This window comes from Lacerta agilis, chromosome 4, assembly GCF_009819535.1.
Source record: "Lacerta agilis isolate rLacAgi1 chromosome 4, rLacAgi1.pri, whole genome shotgun sequence".
NCBI lineage: Eukaryota > Metazoa > Chordata > Lepidosauria > Squamata > Lacertidae > Lacerta > Lacerta agilis.
In genome coordinates, this window is record NC_046315.1 from 2,585,005 (window position 1) to 2,608,040 (window position 23,036).

General features: G+C 45.4%; 1 protein-coding gene across 1 annotated transcript in view; it reads left to right on the forward strand.

The window, feature by feature from the left end:
• The window catches only part of LOC117045022, a gene marked incomplete at its 3' end in the record, with an annotated part of 111,433 nt that overhangs the window by 20,464 nt on the left and 67,933 nt on the right, over positions 1-23,036 (forward strand). The window contains 3 exon segments of the mRNA XM_033145811.1: positions 4,809-7,247; positions 20,274-21,445; positions 22,785-22,788. Coding sequence (XP_033001702.1) covers positions 4,809-7,247; positions 20,274-21,445; positions 22,785-22,788 — 3,615 coding nt within the window.

The following is a 23,036-nucleotide window of genomic DNA, read 5'->3' on the forward strand; positions in this document are numbered from 1 at the left end:
AGGTACCATTGTAGTAATAATAATACAGTGATACCCGTTCGCAACCAGAGGTACCACTGTAATTTTTATTTTTACTCTGACAATCTGGCTGTGTTGCCCCAGCCACTCTGGGCGACTTCCAACAAATATATAAACATGAAACATAAATAATAATCATAATCTGATCCCATATAAAAAGAGAAATAACTTTAAAATGAACAACTTATACGAATGGCCAAAATTGTGGAAACCTTTTGTGAAAAGTGTATTTCTGAGGTTTGATGGCTCATAACACCACTTTTGTGTGGATTCATAGAATCATAGAATCATAGAGTTGGAAGAGACCACAAGGGCCATCCAGTCCAACCCCCTGCCAAGCAGGAAACACCATCAAAGCATTCCTGACAGATGGCTGTCAAGCCTCCGCTTAAAGACCTCCAAAGGAGACTCCACCACACCTTGGTAGGAAATTCCACTGCCAAACAGTTCTCACTGTCAGGAAGTTCTTCCTAATGTTTAGGTGGAATCTTCTTTCTTGGAGTTTGAATCCATTGCCCCGTGTCCGCTTCTCTGGAGCAGCAGAAAACAACCATTCACCCTCCTATATATGACATCCTTTTTTATATTTGAACATGGCTATCATATCCCCCCTTAACCTTCTCTTCTCCTGGCTAAACATACCCAGCTCCCTAAGCCGTTCTTCCTAAGGCATTGTTTCCAGGCCTTTGACCATTTTGGTTACCCTCTTCTGGATACGTTCCAGCATGTCAGTATCCTTCTTTAACTGTGGTGCCCAGAACTGGACACAGTATTCCAGGTCAGGTCTGACCAGAGCAGAATATAGTGGTACTATTAGCTCCCTTGATCTAGACGCTATACTCCTATTGATGCAGCCCAGAATTGCATTGGCTTTTTTAGCTGCTGCATCACACTGTTGACTCATGTCAAGTTTGTGGTCTACCAAGACTCCTAGATCCTTTTCACGTGCACTGCTCTCAAGCCAGGTGTCACCCATCCTGTATTTGTGCCTTTCATTTTTTTTGCCCAAGTGTAGTACTTTACATTTCTCCTTGTTAAAATTCATCTTGTTTGCTTTGGCCCAGTTGTCTAATCTGTTAAGGTCATTTTGAAGTGTGATCCTGTCCTCTGGGGTATTAGCCACCCCTCCCAATTTGGTGTCATCTGCAAACTTGATCAGCATGCTCTCAAGCCCATCATCCAAGTCATTGCTGAAGATGTTGAATAAGACTGGGCCCAAGACAGAACCCTGTGGCACCCCACTAGTCACATCTCTCCAGGAGCCATTGATGAGCACCCATTGGGTTCGGTCAGTCAGCCAGTTTCAAATCCACTGAATGGTAGCATTGTCTAGCCCACATTTTACCAGCTTCTTTACAAGAATATCATGGGGCACCTTGTCAAAGGCCTTGCTGAAATCAAGATAGGCTATATCCACAGCATTCCCTTCATCTACCAGGCTTGTAATTCTGTCAAAAAATGAGATCAGGTTAGTCTGACATGACTTATTTTTCAGAAACGCATGCTGACTTTTAGTGATCACAGCGTTCCTTTCTAGGTGCTCACAGACTGTTTGTTTAATGATCTGCTCTAGAATCTTTCCTGATATTGATGTCAGACTGACTGGGCGGTAATTGTTTGGGTCCTCTCTTTCCCCCTTTTTGAAAATAGGGACAACATTTGCCCTCCTCCAGTCTGCTGGCACTTCACCTGTTCTCCAGGAATTCTCAAAGATTACTGGCAGTGGTTCTGAAATCACCTCTGCCAGTTCTTTTAATACTCTTGGATGTAGTTCATCTGGCCCTGGAAACTTGAATACATCTAAATTAGCCAAGTATTCCTGTACTACCTCCTTACTTATTCTGGGCTGTGTTTCCCCTGCTGAATCATCTGCTCCATATTCTTCAGGTTCGGGCATTGTTTTCTTTCTTGGAGAAGACTGAGGCAAAGTAGGCATTGAGGAGTTCTGCCCTTTCTCTGTCCCCTGTTTGCATTTCACCATCTTCTCCTCTAAGTGACCCCACTGTTTCCTTGTTCTTCCTTTTGCTACGGACATACCCATAAAAGCCCTTTTTATTGCTTTTAACCTCTCTAGCAAGCCTGAGTTCATTCTGTGCTTTAGCTTTTCTGACTTTGTCTCTACACGTGCTGGCTATTTGTTTGAATTCCTCTCTGGTGGTTTCCCCCTTTTTCCATTTTTTGTACATATCCCTTTTAAATCTTAACTCAATTAAAAGTTCTTTAGATAGCCACCCTGGCTTCTTTAGGCACCTTCCATGTTTCCGTCTCACTTGTATTGCCTGAAGTTGTGCTTTTAATACCTGCCTTTTAACAAGCTCCCAACCATCATGAACTCCCTTCCCTTTTAGTATTTCTGTCCATGGGATTAATACCATAAAATTATATATTAATGGAAAGATAATTTAATGAAGAATGTAATGCAATAACTTTTATGAAGGAGTATTTATTAGAACAGCAGTCATAAAGAAAAAATGTGAAACCTTTGGTAACCATTGGAAACCTTTAGCTTTAACTACGGCCTTACAACGTCTTCCTGTGAAGTGAACCAAGTTTTTAGTTCTGCAGCTGTAATAATGTGAAACCAAGACTGAATTATTGCCTCTGTTAATTGGGCTTTATTGCTGGGCTGCTTCTGACTAACATGTTTCTTTAGTCGGCTCCATAGATTTCCGATTGGGTTAAAGTTTGGGCTATTCCCAGGCTTCAGTATCTAGGAAAAGATCACCTGCAGAATGGTTCAGTTTGAGCTCAAGTATTCCATTAATACATTTGGGGGCATTTACATCCCCATGAATGATGCAAATTCTGCCCACACCTTTTGCTGCCATACAACCCCAGAGCATCACACTATCTGGGTGTTTCACGGTCAGTGTAATGCAAATAGGATGTAAATCTTCTCTTATTCTCCTCACGTATTTCATGCCATCACTACCAAGCAAGGAGATTTGCGTCTCATCGCTCCAAATAACACTGTCCCCTTGTTCCACTGTCCAGTTAACATGGGTTTTTCCTTAGAATTCTAACGTTTAGACCAGTCCTTGCACTCAACTTCACATTACATTTCACCATGTCATCTTGTATAGACCCAGATGATTTTCTTCTAACATGTAGGGACAGTCTCTCCATACTTCGATTGTCACTTGCCTTTCTGCAACTTTTCCTGCATTTACCAGTCTGATTTTGTAGTTACTGAATCTCCTTATCCCTCTTCAAAAATATAGAAATGCCAGTTTGGTTAAGATTCTCTCAATCTTTCATCTAATTTCTTCCTTACTCTCAGGGGCGTAGCTAGCCGCTGGGCTGCCGGGGGCGTCAAGCCAAGCGGCACCCATGGGGGCGGGGCGTCGCTCTGTGCGCATGACGTCATGACGCATGCGCTCGGAACGACGCCTCTGCCTGGGCCAGTTGGCCCGCCCCTCTCCCGCTGCGCTCCGTGAGCGGAGCCGTCCCGGGAAAGGAGAGGGGTTGGGCCAGCGAGGGGGGTATCTTTCCCCTCGCTGGCCTGCCCCTGTCCTTTCCCCTCGGGCTCCACTCCCTGACCACAGCGGGCAGGGAGCAGAGCGGCGAAAAAAGCCGCTAAAAGGGGGAAAGCCCCCTCTTTCAGCGGCTTTTTTCACCACTGGCTGCAGGCGGGCCGTGCGCTGCTGCTCCCGGGTGACGGAGGAAGGGGCAGTGTGTGTGAGTGGTGGGAGGGGCTGCCGCTTGTCACCCCACGTGCCGCCATTCGTTCCGTCGCCCCGGGAGCAGCAGCACGACACACACTGTGCGTTGCTGCTCCCACGGCGACAGAGCAAGCGGCAGTGCATGGGGGTGACAAGCGGCGGCCCCTCCTGCCACTCCCCACGCACCACTGGTCACCCCGGGAGGAGCAGCGCTGCACGGATGGGGTGCTCGCTCGGCCAAGCGAACACCCCGGCCGTGCAGCGCTGCTGCTCCCGGGGTGACCGAGTCGGAGGGAGCGGCGGCGCGTGGGAGTGGTGGGAGTGGCCGCCGCTTGTCACCCCACCCGCCGCTTGTCACCCCCACCCTCCCCTGTCACTGGGGGCGTACCGCCCCTACCGCCCCTCCCCAGCGACGCCCATGCTTACTCTACCCTTCTTCACTTAATGATACAATTTTACATCGCTTTCTGGGTGACCAGTCAACTCTTTGTGCCATTTCTATAATTATATTATGTTTTACAGCCTCACTAAATGAAAGAACACCAAAAAACCAACCAACTTGATAGTAGTCACATAACACACTGACAAAAGTCAACCTAAGAAAGTTGTACTTCCTTTTTCTGGTTATTTGGCTATAACGTTTGCTAGCATATGCATAATTGAACAAACTTTGTTGAATTGCATTCTTGATTCAATTATCTTTCCAATGATATATCATTTTATGATATTACTCCAAAAGATGTGGTGTTATGAACCATCAACCTCTGAAATACACTTTTTTCCCCAAAAGTCTTCCGCAATGTTGACCACTACTGTATATCAAACAAAGCAAAATTCAACTATTCATCAGAATCTAATAATAAATATGTTGGTTAATGACAAAAAAAACACAGGTAATGAACACGCACCCAACTCCCTTCAGTTCTACTCCATTTGTTCCTGAGGCTCTAATCCCTTCTTGTCTCCATTGCAGATTGTGATGAATTGGAAATCGAGAACAAAGGTGATCACGACAAAATCCCCAGAGAGGGGAGGCCCCGTAAAAATTTGGAGTGTGGGGATAGCTGTACTCAGAGCTCCCATTCCACATCCCATCAACAAAATCTCATTGGAAACAAACCATATCAGTGCTTGGAATGTGGAAAGAGTTTCAGTCGGAGCGACTCTGTCACTTCCCATCAAAGAATTCATACAGGGGAGAAACCCTATCAGTGTGTGGAATGTGGAAAGAGCTTCAGTCATAGCTCCTCTCTCTCGTCCCATCAAAGAATTAATACAGGGGAGAAACCTTTTCAGTGCGTGGAATGTGGAAAGAGCTTCAGGAAGAGCAGCGATCTCACTTCCCATCAAAGAATTCATAAAGGGGAGAAACCCTATCAGTGTGTGGAATGTGGAAAGAGCTTCAGTCATAGTTCCTCTCTCTCTTCCCATCAAAGAATTCATAAAGGGGAGAAACCATATCAGTGTGTGGAATGTGGAAAGAGCTTCAGGAAGAGCAGCGATCTCACTTCCCATCATAGAATTCATACAGGGGAGAAACCATATCAGTGTGTGGAATGTGGAAAGAGCTTCACTGATAGCTCCTCTCTCACTTCCCATCAAAGAATTCATACAGGGGAGAAACCCTATCAGTGTGTGGAATGTGGAAAGAGCTTCAGTCAGAGGGGCAATCTCACTTCCCATCAAAAAATCCATACAGGGGAGAAACCCTATCAGTGCGTGGAATGTGGAAAGAGCTTCAGTTTGAGATCTTCTCTCACTTCCCATCAGAAAATTCATACAGGGGAGAAACCATATCGGTGTGTGGAATGTGGAAAGAGCTTCAGTCACAGAAACAATCTCACTTCCCATCAAAGAATTCATACAGGGGAGAAACCCTATCAGTGTGTGGAATGTGGAAAGAGCTTCAGTCGGAGCTCCCATCTCACATCCCATCAGAAAATTCATATAGGTGAGAAACCCTATCAGTGCATGGAATGTGGAAAGAGCTTCAGTTTGATATCTTCTCTCACTTCCCATCAGAAAATTCATACAGGGGAGAGACCATATCAGTGTGTGGAATGTGGAAAGAGCTTCAGAAAGAGCTCCAATCTCACTTCCCATCAAAGAATCCATACAGGGGGAAAACCCTATCAGTGCGTGGAATGTGGAAAGAGCTTCACTGATAGCTCCTCTCTCACTTCCCATCAAAGAATTCATACAGGGGAGAAACCCTATCAGTGTGTGGAATGTGGAAAGAGTTTCAGTTATAGCTCCTCTCTCTCTTCCCATCAAAGAATTCATACAGGGGAGAAACCATATCAGTGTGTGCAATGTGGAAAGAGCTTCACTGATAGCTCCTCTCTCACTTCCCATCAAAGAATTCATACAGGGGAGAAACCCTATCAGTGTGTGGAATGTGGAAAGAGCTTCAGTCATAGATCCGCTCTCTCTTCCCATCAAAGAATTCATACCGGGGAGAAACCTTTTCAGTGCGTGGAATGTGGAAAGAGCTTCAGGAAGAGCAGCGATCTCACTTCCCATCAAAGAATTCATACAGGGGAGAAACCATATCAGTGTGTGGAATGTGGAAAGAGCATCAGTATGAGCTCCTATCTCACTTCCCATCACACAATTCATACAGGGCAGAAACCCTATCAGTGTGTGGAATGTGGAAAGAACTTCATTCATAGCTCCTCTCTCACTTCCCATCAAAGAATTCATACAGGGGAGAAACCCTATCAGTGTGTGGAATGTGGAAAGAGCTTCAGTTTGAGATCTTCTTTCACTTCCCATCAGAAAATTCATACAGGGGAGAAACCATATCAGTGTGTGGAATGTGGAAAGAGCTTCAGTCACAGCCACAATCTCACTTCCCATCAAAGAATTCATACAGGGGAGAAACCCTATCAGTGTGTGGAATGTGGAAAGAGCTTCAGTCGGAGCTCCCATCTCACATCCCATCAGAAAATTCATACAGGGGAGAAACCCTATCAGTGCGTGGAATGTGGAAAGAGCTTCACTGATAGCTCCTCTCTCACTTCCCATCAAAGAATCCATACAGGGGAGAAACCCTATCAGTGCGTGGAATGTGGAAAGAGCTTCAGAAAGAGCTCCAATCTCACTTCCCATCAAAGAATCCATACAGGGGAGAAACCCTATCAGTGCGTGGAATGTGGAAAGAGCTTCAGTCAGAGCTCCGATCTCACTTCACATCAAAGAATCCATACGGGGGAGAAACCCTATCAGTGTGTGGAATGTGGAAAGAGCTTCAGTCAGAACTGCTCTCTTACCAAGCATCAGAGAATTCATACAGGGGAGAAACCATATCAGTGTGTGGAATGTGGAAAGAGCTTCACTGATAGCTCCTCTCTCACTTCCCATCAAAGAATTCATACAGGGGAGAAAGCATATCAGTGCGTGGAATGTGGAAAGAGCTTCAGGAATAGCAGCGATCTCACTTCCCATCAAAGAATTCATACAGGGGAGAAACCCTATCAGTGTGTGGAATGTGGAAAGAGCTTCAGTCATAGCTCCTCTCTCACTTCCCATCAAAGAATTCATACAGGGGAGAAACCATATCAGTGTGTGGAATGTGGAAAGAGCTTCAGGAATAGCTGCGATCTCACTTCCCATCAAAGAATTCATACAGGGGGAAAACCCTATCAGTGTATGGAATGTGGAAAGAGCTTTCGTCACAGTTCCCATCTCACGGAGCATCAAAGAATTCATACAGGGCTGAAACCCTTTCAGTGCGTGGAATGTGGAAAGAGCTTCAGTCAGAGGGGCAATCTCACTTCCCATCAAAAAATTCATACAGGGGAGAAACCATATCAGCGCGTCGAATGTGGAAAGAGCTTCAGTCAGAGCTCTAAACTCACTTCTCATAAAATAATCCATTGTATAAACCATTATACAGCTTTAGGAGCCAGGCAAATCAGCCCCTTTTTAACCAGGCCTTTGTCTGATTGACATTTAATGCCCTTTTAAAATGTGGTGTTTTGTGTTTTTATGTTGTGTTTTTATATTGTAACTATCCTGAGAGCTGTAGATGTCGGGAATAGACTCCAGCTCTTAAAGGCCCAGGGGGTCCCTTGCCCCCCATAAAATATTTGAGGAAGCCACCCCCCAGTTTTTGTGTGTGTTTTTCAAACGCAATCTTTTATTCTTCTGCAACTTGCCATACAAAGCTCACGAGGAAAACAAAATACAATAAAATACAAACGTGGACAGGTCCCTTCTTTGCGGGCCTAACACATAAGTTGCTTTAAAGCAGGGTTTCCCAGACTTGTGTCCCCTGAACCTCCTGGACTACAGTTCCCATTATCCTTCCTCATTGGTCCTGAGCCTCCCCAGAGCCACCTGCCTCGGCACGGATTTTAAAGTCGGGTAGCACCAGCAGTCTGGAGTCCTCAACTCCGCCTGCGTGACCAGCTCTGTCCGCTCAGGCAGGGAGACCATGGAGGGCAAAGGAAACAAGAAGCACCCCTGCTAGGAGACTCCCCCTCAACAAGACCCCAACCCCAGAGTCTGTTCAGCCCTCTCCGCTTCTTGTAGCTGGAGTCTGTCTGAGCGCTGCCCTCCCAAGCCAGGTGGGAAAGGCCTGCCAGGCAGGGACTCCCAGCAAGAAAACCTGGGAGGTGAGTCTTGGGCAAAGAAGGGACAAGGGAGTTCCCTGTCTCCAAGGTGTGGGGCTTACCTTCTTTCAGATTCAGCCGGTAGCAGGCCAGGTCCAGCTGAACTACTGTCATCTGCAGAGGAAAGAAAAATCCGGGTCAGATGATGCTATGAAACCCACCTTGGATGGGTCCAAGAGAGCACAGAAGCAGCCCCAAGCCATGAAGGAAGGGCCTCCCTCTGCTTTGGTCCCAATCCCTTTTCCCAGAGGGCCTCCCTGAGCCCTGGAGCCTCCTGGGCTGAGGTGGAAGGGCAGCATCAGGAAAGGGGGCAGGAAAAGCCTCTGGCCTCATCCTGGCCCCCAGTATTCCAAGAAAGAATGCATGAAGGCAAACTACTTACTGTGAACTGGGGAAAGCTTTGGGCAAAGGGTAGCAGTGCAGAGATGCTGCTAGCCGCCAGGTTTCTTGTCTCCCCGCTTTCTTCAACGGTGTAGCTTTGGAGATCCTGCAGGAGAGAAGAGCGTCTCAGAGTCAAGCCAACTCTTGGCCAAAGCGCTTTCTCCTCTCTTGGAAAAGGCTTCTGCTGCACTCAGGGCAACCCTAAAACCACCCTGATGTCATCAGGACACTTACATTGAGTAGCTGGAGGAGGGTGGCAGCATTGGGGGGCCTCCGTAAGGAGACCCTCCAGCAGGTGGTGGAAATGACCCTTCAGATCCCATGGGAAAAGAGAGAAGAGAGGTTACGTGCAGTGTGGAATTACGTAAGAGCCATGCAAAGACAAGCTAAAGACAAAGGACCACCCTCCCTGTGTTGATGCTCCTCAGACATATGAAGAAGTCCCTCAAACATGCAGAGCAGAGGAGAGACGTCAGCTCCTTCCGGGGGGCAGTCGGAGGATGGCTCCGACCCCAAAGGCCAGGCTTGGCTTTCTATGGGATCGGCAACCCCATACCTTAAGCTGGCACAAGGCCTTCCCCAAAGCCCCCCACCTCACCATGGGGGTCCCTCACACCACTGGTGCGATGAACCTCCACTTCAGACTCTCCCCTCGTTACTAAGTGAATTTTTAATGAGGTGTTCTGGGTCAAATTACAATGCACCCCACCTGTCCCTCTGAGGTCCGTCTGTTATTTCACTTCCCTTTTATTAATAATCTGGGAATTTCTTAGTAACGGGAGTTTTCCTGTCCAGCGGCCATGGCCAGTTATATCTTCTGCTCTGGGCTTCAGGGGTTAACCTCTCCTTTGCCTACAGTTCGGGGTCTCTCTTTATTAGATCCCCTCACTATATCAGTTAGCTAAGCCCTCTTAGCAACCCTGTGGCAACACCAGGGTTTCCGCCCGCTAGCCCCTCCTGAGGGAACTCCAAGACACAAACTATCACCCTTCAGTTTAGTTTTGTCCTTTCCCTGAGTTCACCTCCTCAAGAGCCTATATAATTCGCTGGACCAAATGAACGACGATATTTTCTTAGCTCAACAATAAGAGGTCTTTATTTCTTACAGAACATAACAGTTTCAGTGATGGTTCATAAGCTTAGTTTCATAACAGTGTAAACTCTTTCTCTCAGCAACATCTACACATCTTCAACGATCTTAACCTAACCTAACCTAACCGAAACCTAACCTGGCCCCACACCCTCCTCCTTCCAGTCACCACTCTCTCTACACACTAACGGCTCCACCCTCCTTTTAAAGAGCGGAATGTCCCACCTCCCAAGGGGTATCTGCCACTCAAAGTGGGGTGCCCATTAACTCCTAAAATACCGTGGGTTTCTGAACATCCCCTAACTTAGATCTGAGTCATTACATTTCTCCCCACCCCAAAGATATTGCATAGGCATACTCAAACCTTTCAGAGTAATGCTGGAGCAAGGAGTTTATTCAATACCTTTATATTGCATACCTAATACAGGAATCATTATTTACAATAAGACATTCAAATACTCATACCTTCACTTATTATGTCATGAAATATCTTGATAGAGCATCAGCTATCACATTGTCTTTTCCCCTTATGTGCTTTATATCAAAGGTGTAGTCTTGTAGTTGCAAAGTACACCTGATCAGATTGTTATTAGTGCACTTCATCTGATTTAGCCATCGCAACCGGGAATGATCAGTATACAGAGTGAACTGCCTTCCCCACAAATAAGGTTTTAACTTGGTCACAGCCCACACAATCACTAAAAATTCCCGTTCCACCGTAGAAAGTCGCTGCTCCCTTTCAATTCACTTTCTACTAATATATAGGACCGGATGTAAAAACTTTTTAACTAGGAGCAGGGGTGCTGACCAGGGGCTTTGTGAAGGTTCTATAAGCCCCAACTCCAACATTTCTTTTACCTCCCATGATACCAAATCTGCCTGCACTCCTGTTACCCTGTAAGGGGTTTTTGCAATTGGTCTTGCATCCCCGTTTCAATTTTATGCACAATCATCCCTGTTCTTCCTGGGATGTCCGAAAACACTTGTGCATACTGCGCCAAAACCATTTTTAATTGGTTTTCTTGTTCTGTATTTAATTCACTATCAAAAGACACTTTATCAAGGGTAGTTCCTGGGCTTACCTTCCCCCATCCCTCTAGTTTCATTTCATTCTTCCTCTCACCCTCAAACTTCAAAATTAGATTCTTTCGATTAGAATAGGGTTTGAGTAAATTGACATGTACTACTTTGCACCGCCCCCCTTCCTTGTCAACCTCTACCATATAAGTCACCGCAGACATCTTTTCAACCACCCGAAAAGGACCGTCCCAAGAAGCTTCCATCTTCCTCCGCCGTCTGGTCCTCAGCATCAACACGCTGTCTCCAGGCTGAAAAGTTCTATTCCGGGCGTGCGTGTCGTACCACATCTTCTGTCTCTTTTGGGCTTTCTGTGCATTGCTTGCAGCTTGCTCTCTCAGCTGTTGCAACCCCTTCTGCAGATCTTGCACGTAGGTCACTACATCTGTGCCATTGATCTCTTCGTGTCCAGTCCATGCATCTTTCAATAAATCAAGCGGCCCACGTGGTTGTCTCCCAAATAACAACTCAAAAGGGCTAAAACCTGTGCTTTGCTGTGGTACCTCCCGATACCCAAACAGAAAATGTTGTAGTCTTTCATCCCAATAATTTGGATGATTCATGGCATAGGTTTTAATCATCTGGTTTAGAGTGCTGTTGAACTTCTCTGTTAACCCATTAGTCTGTGGATATGCGGAAGTCTTCAGATGCTTAATTCCACATAGTCTAAATAGTTCTTCCATAGTTTTCGAGACAAAAGTCGATCCCAAGTCCATAATAATCTCCCTCGGAAAGCCTATTCTAGCAAAAACTGATAATAGTGCTTTTGCTACGCTCTTGGCATCAATTTCTCTTAGAGCTACTACTTCCAGATAATGTGTGGCATAGTCAACCACATTAAGAATAAATTTATTTCCTCTGGTGGTTGCTCTTGAGATCGGACCTACTATATCTACACCTATTCTAGTGAAGGGTTCCGATATAACTGGGATAGATTGCAGCAATCCCTTAGTTTTATCCCCGCTTTTTCCTGCCATCTGACATACATAACATGACTGGCAGTATGATCAGATATCTCTCCCCACTTTAGGCCAGTAAAAACGTGCTTGCACTCTTTCTCTGGTTTTACTTATGCCTAAATGCACAGCGGTGGGGGCATCATGTGCCATATTCAGCACCTGAAGCCTGTATTTTCTTGGCAACACTAGTTGCTCTTTCTTTTCCCACTCAGCTGTGGTCCTTCTCCTTAGAGATAATCTATATAACAGTCCTTCTTTAATAATAAATGCCCAGGGCTTCTCCACAGATACCTCTGCCTCCTGCCCTTGAGCTTTCTCCCAGACTTCTTTTAAAGTCTCATCATTTTGCTGCTCATTCATGAACTGATCCCTATGTTCGGTTGCAACTGCCATATTCTCCAACATTCCGTACCCCTCATTTTCAACTGGGGCCTCACTAGTGGCATCCAACTGACTTTCTAAGGCTTGGGTTTGGGCTCTGGTAACAACTTGTATTTTACTCCTCTGCTTTTCAATATCATTGCCTATCAGGACAGGCTCCTCAATATTGTCCCAAACGCCCACTTTCCACTTCCCCTTGAAGCCTTTATATTCAACCTGTACTTCCACGACAGGTATTTCGAACTCAGGTCCCCATAGCCCTCTCAGATTGAATGACTGATCTGGGAGATACTGGTCCCTTTGTACACAGTGTGATTTCACTAAACATACATCACCGCTGGTATCTCTCAATCCTTTTAATTCTTTTCCATTAATCATCACTGGCTCAATATAGTCTCTTCCACCCTCCTGCTCAGCTTTCCAGACTTGCATTACTTTCGCTACAGGCTCCAAGGAACTCTCAGTCTCGTCTGAGCTCATATTCTGAGGTAATTCCTCTACCTCAGTTTGAGTTAATAATTTTACAGATTTACTAGATGTTGTTGTACTTTGCTTCTTAACCAGCAGGGGGCATTGTCTCTTCACATGATCTTCTTGGTCACAGAAAAAACAAACAATTTTTCTCTTCACATTTCTGTCTTCTCTGACAGGAATTTTCTCAGACTTGTCCTTTTTCTCACTATCTCTCCATTGCTTATCCTTGCGCCATGGTTTTGGACATATTCCCTCTTCTAAATCTCCCTCCAGTCCATCCACCAGCTCAGCTATCTCACTCACACTTGTTAGCCGCTTATCTTTTATAAACCAACGTAAATTTCCAGGGATGTGTTTATAGAATTGTTCCACACAGATGAATTGTTTCAATTCATTAAAGTCTTTCACACCACTCCCTTGAATCCATCTGTCTAGTAAGCGTTCTAATCTGCTCGCCAGCTGTGAATACATTTCTTTAGGGTTACGCTTTATCTCTCGAAAGGCTTTTCTACTCTGGTCTGCAGTCAGCCCACAGCGTACTCTCACCCTTTGTTTGAATATATCATAACTAGATAACTCAGTTTCCCTCAGATCAGAATATATTTCACTCAATATTCCACAGATTTGTGGTTTTAGGTATACCATTGAGTTTTCTTCATTTTCTTTCAGTTCTTTGCACACTCTCTCAAAACTAAAGAGAAATGCCTCCACGTCATCCCCATTCACATACTTAGGGAAGCGTTTTAAGTTGGCTGAGGTAAATTCACTGCTATCTCTGCTCTGAGGTAATTCTGCCCTCAGCTGAATTTCTTCTAACCTCATCCTTCCCATCTGCATTTCTTTCTCCATAGCCAATCTCTCCTGTTCTAATTTTAATTTTTCAGACTGCATTCTCTCCTCTGAAGCCAACTTAGCTTTCTCTCTTTCTGCCTCTGAAGCCAACTTAGCTTTCTCTCTTTCTGCCTCTGAAGCCAACCTAGCTTTCTTTCTTTCTGCCTCAATTCGGGCTAATTCTAATTTCATTTTCATTATTTCTATTTCAGAACTGGGGTCTTCTCTTTCCTCAACCCCTTCTGTTCTCTCATCTCCTTTGGCCTCTCTTGCTTTTCTTAAATGAGCCATTTCCTTCACAGGATTATATCGTCTCAACTACACCAAACCCTTGCGTGTGGGTTACAGATTCAAATCGCGACGCTGCCACCAATTAATGCGACAAACCTCCACTTCAGACTCTCCCCTCGTTACTAAGTGAATTTTTAATCAGGTGTTCTGGGTCAAATTATAATGCACCCCACCTGTCCCTCTGAGGTCCGTCTGTTATTTCACTTCCCTTTGATTAATAATATGGAAATTTCTTAGTAACGGGACTTTTCCTGTCCAGTGGCCGTGGCCGGTTATATCTTCTGCTCTGGGCTTCAGGGGTTAACCTCTCCTTTGCCTACAGTTCAGGGTCTCTCTTTATTAGATCCCCTCACTATACCAGTTAGCTAAGCCCTCTTAGCAACTCTGTGGCAATACCAGGGTTTCCGCCCGCTAGCCCCTCCTGAGGGAACTCCAAGACACAAACTATCACCCTTCAGTTTAGTTTTGTCCTTTCCCTGAGTTCACCTCCTCAAGAGCCTATATAATTCGCTGGACCAAATGAACGACGATATTTTCTTAGCTCAACAATAAGAGGTCTTTATTTCTTACAGAACATAACGGTTTCAGTGATGGTTCATAAGCTTAGTTTCATAACAGTGTAAACTCTTTCTCTCAGCAACATCTACACATCTTCAACGATCTTAACCTAACCTAACCTAAACCTAACCTGGCCCCACATCCTCCTTCTTCCAGTCACCACTCTCTCTACACACTAATGGCTCCTCCCTCCTTTTAAAGAGCGGACTGTCCCGCCTCCCAAGGGGTATCTGCCACTCAAAGTGGGGTGCCCATTAACTCCTAAAATACCGTGGGTTTCTGAACATCCCCTATCTTAGATCTGATTCATTACAACTGGTCACTCACCAGAACGGCCTCTGCTGTCCGGTGCTTTGACACCTGAAGGATGTGGAGGCCTCTCAGGGTAGCTGTGTATCACCTGGAGCAAGACATCTTGCTCCAGCTCCAGCGGCTGAGATGGCAAAATCAGACTGTCAGTTCCTCATGGGGGGAGGGCTCCTCTGCATCCTACAGTGCAGAGTGGGGGGGGGAAGAGCCCGGGCGGGAGGGGGGCAGCTCTGAGCAATCCTCTCTCTGCTCTTGTTTTTTCCAATACTCACTATTGCTGAAGGGAAGAAAACCCAAGAAGAGGAAAACATGGGGACAGGTGAGTTCCTCTCAGAGCACCTGGCGAGGTTCTTCCTAGATTCTCCTGGATTCCTCAGCTTCTACTCAAAGTCCTATTACAGGGGTGGGATGCCCCAAACACTGGAGCAGATGGAGCCTGCTTGGAGCACTTTAGGGTTCGGAGCCCCCTGAGCTGAGCTGCCTGGCAGTTCTGAATCACCTCCAGCAGGTGCAGCTGATCTTCCACCAGCAGCTGAAAGGCAAAAGTCAGGTGTCAGTTCCTCAGGAAGGGAAGGCTTCTCCACATCTGAGAGTGCAGAGTGGGGGGCAAGGAGCACAGGTCTGAGTCCCTGCTCTGGTTCTCTCCAATACTCACCCCTGGGGGAGGGATGTGCAACCGCAGCACATCTGCAAAGAGAAGGACATGGGGACAGGTGAGTCCGTCCCTGAGCACCTGGCAAGGCTATTGCAAGAGGTTCCTCCTGGATTCCAAGTCCTACTAGATGGGCAGGACGGCCCAGGCCTTGGAGGCTAATCCTGGCCTCCTTGAACCAGAATGTGGCTCTCCAGGATAATGCAATGGCCAACATCCGGTTCCACTGCACCCTTTTAAAATTTAAATCTCAAAACCGATCACAACTTTCAGAGCATTTGAATTACATGAGTGGAAAGACCACTGCCATTCACAGAAATAGGACTATACTTCCTTCCTTCTCCCACCTCTAAAGTAAACGGAACAAAACCGAATCGACCCAAGTCTGCCTTCCTCCGCCAACCTCAACTTTGCTCTTCAAGCCAAAAGACAACACTTCCTCGTCCCGGGCGAAACCCCCTGGCCTTTTATTGGTAGAACCGCCACCACGCCAGTGGCGTTTACCTCAGCGCAGCTCAGGGACTGTGGAGATTCCAACTTCCTCTTTCAGAAGGAGAACACTCACATGATCAATTATTATTATTATTATTATTATTATTATTATTATTACTATTACTTATTTATACCCTGCACATGTGGCTGGGTTTCCCCAGTCACTCTGGGTGGCTTCCAGCAAAATATTAAAATACAATACTTCATCAAATATTAAAAGCTTCCCTAAACATAATAACAACAACAATCCAGGGAGAGGGGAGAGCTTTGGGTCATTCATTAACATGGATGGGGACTTATTCTCATAATGTTTAATTGGTTGGTGAAATTGGCAGCCACAATATTTGGCATAGACAGGCTTGCCGGATTGGTACGGGGGTCATGTCTCTTCATGGAGGAGCAGCAGGAGGAGAAGAGAATCTCTGGTAATAATCAGAATGTCTAGAGCTTCCAGCTAGAGAGGCAGTCTAGCACGGAAGGCACCTGCGAGAGGACAGGCCACAGGAGTGGGCTGTCGCTGGTGGGCTTCTAGGAGACATCTGCTTGGCCGTGGCTGTGGGCAGGAGCCCCCTCTCTGGGTCTGCCATATCCCTTGCTATATCCAACAGTCCAGTCCAAAGGAAAGAGTATTACCAGCTGTTCAAGGGCTGCTCTGCCTCGCATTCTTTTACCCTGCACATCTGGCTGGGTTTCCCCAGCCACCCTTGGCAGCTTCCAAAAAAACATGAAAATACAATTCCTTGCCTCCTGCAAAGCGCTTTCCCCTCCAAGCTGTTTCTCCAGTTTCTGGCCAAGAGAAGGAGATGTTCAGAGTCCAGCCAAGAGCCTCACCCCCAAAAGGATATCTGGACATTGGCGTAGCCCCCCCCCCTAAATCCATAAAAAAGAATAAATAGCCGAGGTTCTGCCAAGCGAGAAACGGCTGAGCTGAGTCAGAGGGCTTTGCAAGGGTTAAAGGGAACCGAGCTGCCTTCCTAGAGAGGACAGGAAGCGAGAGAGAGGAGGCCAGGTCCTCCAGAGCCCAGGCCCCTCCCTCTCCTGCAAGGGCTGCCTGGCTGTCCCCTCCTGGGATCTGGTGAGTGGGGAGGCGGTGGGGGTCCCAGGGCTGCAGCAGGGGAGGGGGCCAGCCTGGGGGGGGGGGCTGGTCTGCTCAGGCAGGGGGAGGAGAGGGGCCTGCCAGGGAGGGGCCAGGTCTGCCACGCTCTCCTTCCGGGAGATCACAGGATCCCAAATGGCTCCCACGAAATCTCGCTTCTTTAAACAAAGGAGTCCCTGGGACTTGAACTCTGTGTGACGTCGCTCAGCGTCATTGCACAACAGAGGAAACATGGGCAAAGGGTTTTCCAAAGCTGGACGAGGAAGGAAGGAAAGGGGGGAGAGAAAGGGCAGGAATAAAGAGAGGGATCCCAGCCCATAGTCTGGCTGCTGCATTGCAAACCAGTTTCCCAGTGTCTCCAAGGGCAGCTCCACACGGAGGCCACTGCAGCAATCCCCTCGCACCCAGAGCAGGGCATCCCAGGACCACATCCTCTCTGTCCCAAAGGGATTGTTGCTGGAAAACCAGCCGGAAATGGGCGCTGCTACTCACTGAGCCTCCAGGGACATCAGCATCAATGGCTGTGTGTGTGTTAAGCTATCTAACAGAATAATAATAATAATAATAATAATAATAATAAATTACCCCCCCCCTAAATTTCAAGGAAGATGTCTTCTTCCTCATCCACTTGGCCCTGAGGGGGATGGCCAGATACATACCTGACCCTCAGAGCAAAGAAAAAGGGACCCCACCCCAGGAGTCTGTCTGGAGAGCGGCAGAGAGTCCAAGTGCAAGAAAAGGAGACAGAAGCAGGGGGGTGGGGGTGGGGGTGGGGAGGAACTCCTGAGGACCCCTGGGTGAGGACCCCACTAGAGCCAAGCATCCATTTTTCACAAGATACAAGATTCCCTTGTCAGTCGGTTCTGACTTCATGCATTGACTGGAAGGCACCAGGTTGATTATTCTCACAGAAATCCCTTCATTTGCCTCCACAGTCCAGTGTGCTTTGAAGATCTCGCTGTTCGTTTCATGGACAAGGAGTGGGCGTTGCTGGATGGATACTGAGCAGAGAGCTGTGCAAAAGGACATCATGGAGGAGAATTGTGGGATCGTGGCCTCTCTTGGTAAGGCTCCCTGTGGGATCGTCATATCTGCCTGGAAATTAAAAAAATACTTATATGTGACCAACCACATATATTTTCACAGTGCTCAACAGCGCCCCCTATAACACGTGGGAACCTAACACTCCCACAATAAACAGTAACTTACAGTTTTTTCTTTGAACAATCTTCCTCAAATTATTCCTTTTTCTACCAGAATTGGGCTGCTCTGAACTGCCCAGGCCATCTTAAATATCAGCTTCTGAAGAAGTGTATATATAAATGTATAAGTATTAATGTGTATAAAGGTAAAGGGACCCCTGACCATTAGGTACAGTTGCGGACGACTCTGGGGTTGCGGCGCTCATCTTGCTTTACTGACCGAGGGAGCCAGCTTACAGCATGACTAAGCCGCTTCTGGTGATCCAGAGCAGCGTACGGAAACGCCGTTTACCTTACCGCTGGAGCAGTACCTATTTATCTACTTGCACTTTGACATGCTTTCGAACTGCTAGGTAGACGGGAGCTGGTACTGAACAATGGGACCTCACCCCATCATGGGGATTCGAACTGCTGACCTTCTGATCGGCAAGCCCTAGGCTCTGTGGTTTAGACCACAGCGCCACCAGCGTCCTTATAAATGTGTATATGTGGCTATAAATGTGGGATGGCATTCAAAGTATCTATCTATCAATCATCTATCTAAAATGAGCCACTTATACTCTTGTCCAAAATTGTGGAAACCTTTTATGAAAAGTGTATTTATGAGGTTTGATGGCTCATAACACCCCTTTTGTGTAGAGTAATACCATAAAATAATATATATATGGAAAGATAATTTAATGAAGAATGTAATGCAATAACTTTTATGGACAGCAGTCATAAAGAAAAAATGTGAAACCTTTGGTAACCATTGGAAACCTTTAGCTTTAACTACGGCCTTACAACGTCTTCCTGTGAAGTGAACCAAGTTTTTAGTTCTGCAGCTGTAATAATATGAAACCAAGACTGAATTATTGCCTCAGTTAACTGGACTTTATTGCTGGGTTGCTTCTGACTGACAAGTTTCTTTAGTCGGCTCCATAGATTTCTGATTGGGTTAAAGTTTGGGCTGTTCCCAGGCCATTCCAGCAGTGGAATAGGATTATCTTGAAAGCACCTTCTGCACACAGCAGCAACATGACATGCAGCTGAATCCTGTTGAAATAGAAAATAAATAAATAAATATTTCTATACATAAATATAAATGCTTCAGTATCTGGGAAAAGATAATCTGCGGAACGCTTCAGTTTGGGCTCAAGTATTTCATTTATGCATTTGGGGGCATTTACATTCCCATTAATGATGCAAATTCTGCCCACACATTTTGTTGCCATACAACCCCAGATCATCCCACTATCTGGGTGTTTCACGGTCGGTGTAATGCAAGTAGGATATAAATCTTCTCTGATTCTTCTCCTCGCGTATTTCATGCCATCACTACCAAGCAAGGAGATTGGGGTCTCATCGCTCCAAATACACTGCCCCCTTGTTCCGCTGTCCAGTTAACATGGGTTTAATCTTTTCAACCTTTGCTTGACAGATAACAATGGCTTTTTCCTTTGAATTCTAACATTTAGACCAGTCCTTGCACTCAACTTCACATTACATTTCACCATGTCATCTTGTAGACACCCAGATGATTTTCTTCTGTCATGTAGGGACAGTCTCTCCATTCTTCGATCGTCACTTGCCTTTGTGCACCTTTTCCTGCCTTTAAATGTCTGATTTTGCAGTGATTGAGTCTCCTTATACCTCTTCAAAAATATAGAAATGTTTAAGTTTTCCCCAATCTTAAATCCAATTTCTTCATAAGTCTAGCCTTGTTCACTTAATAGTACTATTTTACATCACTTTCTGAGTGACCAGTCAACTCTTTGTGCCATTTCTATAATTTTATTATGTTTTACAACCTCACTAAATGAATGAACTCTAAAAAACAAACCTACTTGATAGCAATGAAATGCACTTTTTTATATACAAAAGGCTTCCACTATTTTGACCACTACTATATATCAAACAAAGCAACATTCACCAACTCATCAGAATCTAATAATACACATGTTGGTTAATGACAAACAACACAGGTAATGAACACATAGCCAACTCCCTTCCATTCTCCATTTGTTCCTGAGGCTCTTATCCCTTTTTGTCTCCATTGCAGATTGTTATGAATCAGAAATTGAGAACAAAGGTGACCACGACAAAATCCCCAGAGAGGGGAAGCCACGTAAAAATTTGGAGTGTGGGGAGAGCTGCAGTCAGAGCTCCCATTCCACTTCCCATCAAGAAAATCTCAGAGGAAAGAAACTCTATCAGTGCATGGAATGTGGAAAGAGCTTCAGTCAGAGGGGCAATCTCACTTCCCATCAAAAAATCCATACAGGGGAGAAACCCTATCAGTGTGTGGAATGTGGAAAGCGCTTCAGTCAGAGCTCCTCTCTCACTAAGCATCAGATAATTCATACAGGGGAGAAACCCTATGAGTGTGTGGAATGTGGAAAGAGCTTCAGAACAAGCTCCAATCTCACTTGCCATCAAAGAATTCATACAGGGGAGAAACCCTATCAGTGCTTTGAATGTGGAAAGAGCTTCATTCTCAGCAGCATTCTCACTTCCCATCAAAGAATTCATACAGGGGAGAAACCCTATCAGTGCTTTGAATGTGGAAAGAGCTTCAGGAAGAGCTCCGATCTCACTTCCCATCACAGAATTCATACTGGGGAGAAACCATATCAGTGCGTGGAATGTGGAAGGAGCTTCAGTGTAAGCTCCTCTCTCACTAAGCACCAGAGAATTCATACAGGGGAGAAACCCTATCAGTGTGTAGAATGTGGAAAGAGCTTCAGGAAGAAGGACAAGCTCATTTCCCATCAAAAAATTCATACAGGGGAGAAACCCTATCAGTGCTTCGAATGTGGAAAAAGTTTCAGTCAGAGTCACCATCTCACGTCCCATAAAAGAATTCATACAGGGGAGAAACCCTATCAGTGCTTCGAATGTGGAAAGAGATTCAGACAGAGCTCTGATCTCACTTCCCACCAAAGAATTCATACAGGGGAGAAACCATATCAGTGCTTTGAATGTGGAAAGAGATTCAGTGCAAGCTCCCCTCTCATTAAGCATCAGAAAATTCATACAGGGGAGAAACCCTATCAGTGCTTTGAATGTGGAAAGAGCTTCATTCACAGCAGGAGTCTCACTTCCCATCAAAGAATTCATACAGGGGAAAAACCCTATCAGTGCTTTGAATGTGGGAAGAGCTTCAGTCAGAGCTCCTCTCTCACTTCCCATCAAAGAATTCATACAGGGGAGAAACCCTATCAGTGCTTCGAATGTGGAAAGAGCTTCACTGATAGCTCCTCTCTCACTTCCCATCAAAGAATTCACACAGGGGAAAAACCCTATCAGTGTGTGGAATGTGAGAAGAGCTTCAGTCAGAGCTCCTCTCTCACTTCCCACCTGAGAATCCATACAAAGTTCAGAAAAACAATTATACAGCTTTAGCAGCCATGCAAATCAGCACCTTTCTAACCAGGCCTTTGGCTGATGGACATCTAATGCTGTTTTTAAATGTGGTGTTTTGTGTTTTTATGTTGTCTTTTTATTTTGTCACCATCCTGAGACCTGTGGGTTTAGGGAATAGGTGCCAACCCTTAAAGGCCTAGGGGTCTCCCTCCCCCTGAGATATTTGAAGAGGCCACTGTCACGCAGCGTAAATTAATAATGCAGAGTTTTCAGTGAAATAATAAGAGCTTTACTAGAGTAAACTTCTTCATAAACAACATGGTTCCAAACAGTTTGACTGAGATTACATACTGACTCTGCTCACAACTGAGGCGCCTCCTCTCCAACATCCCTGAATGTCAGAAACCTCTACATTTGGTTTAAAAAGAACAAAATCCCTCTGGGACTTCTTGGTAAAATCAGACATGGTGCCGCACATAAAACCAGGGTTTTATTAGATGCGGAGGATGCAGTGTCTGCAGATATTCCTTACAGGCGAAGGAATTCTCTGGTGAACAATCTGGATTCAGATTTACCATTAGACATTTCAGTAATTGCAACACAAAAAACTGTGTTTCTGTATGGACCTGTCCCTGCAAAAAGATGTACATTGGTAAATGTTCTAGGCCTATAAGACTCGGGATCAATGAACACTGATCCAGAATGCGTAATCATATTATGGAAGCGCCCCTTGTGGAACATTACATTCAACAAATACACACAGAAGATGATTTCCTATTTTTCGTTATATGGAAGCTGCCGCCAAATCGTTTCCACCGCAAGAACTCTGATAGACTTCTCTTGCAACAAGAAACCAGATTTATCCATCTTTTTAATACGTTTTCTCCCTGGGGTCTGAACAACCATCAGGACTTTACTTCCTTTCTATTATTTGCTTTAATCTTTATTGTAACTTTAAGACCAACTGTATCGCTGTTGCTTTAAATTCTCTCAGCATATTGTTATAACTCTTTTTGTAATCTCAAACTGTACCACTGCTACTTTAATTCTTTAGCAGACCACATTTTTTCTTTCTTTTAAATTTCACAAACGCTTTTTGAGTAATTCAACTCAAAATAATTGGTACACTTTGACCTGAAAACTCTTAAGACACTAGTAGGTAAGATTAACTTTCCTTGTACATTTCTTTGTATATTTCATATATGTTGTAACAGATTGGTCCTAGGTTAAGGGCTTCGGAGTATCCCCAGGGAGTTAAGAGTTAAGTTGCACTCCGTTAGAGTGACAGTTCGCTGTTGGGTGGTGGGACATTCCACACTTTAAAAGGAGGGAGCAGCCGTTGAGAGAGAGAGAAGTGGGCGGAGGGAGAGTGGTGACTGGAAGGTAGAGGGTGTGGGGGCCAGGATAGTGGTGGTTAGGTTTGAAATACTGATGTTCAACTGAAGGAAGATATGCTCTATCGTAACTAAGCTTGTAAACAGAAGAAATATTAAGACTGTTATGTTTGGTGAAAAATAAAGCCTTGTTCTTGTTGTGCCAAGACATATTGTGAATTATTTGATCCAGCAAGTTAGGAGGGCTCAAAAGAGGGTGAACTCAGAG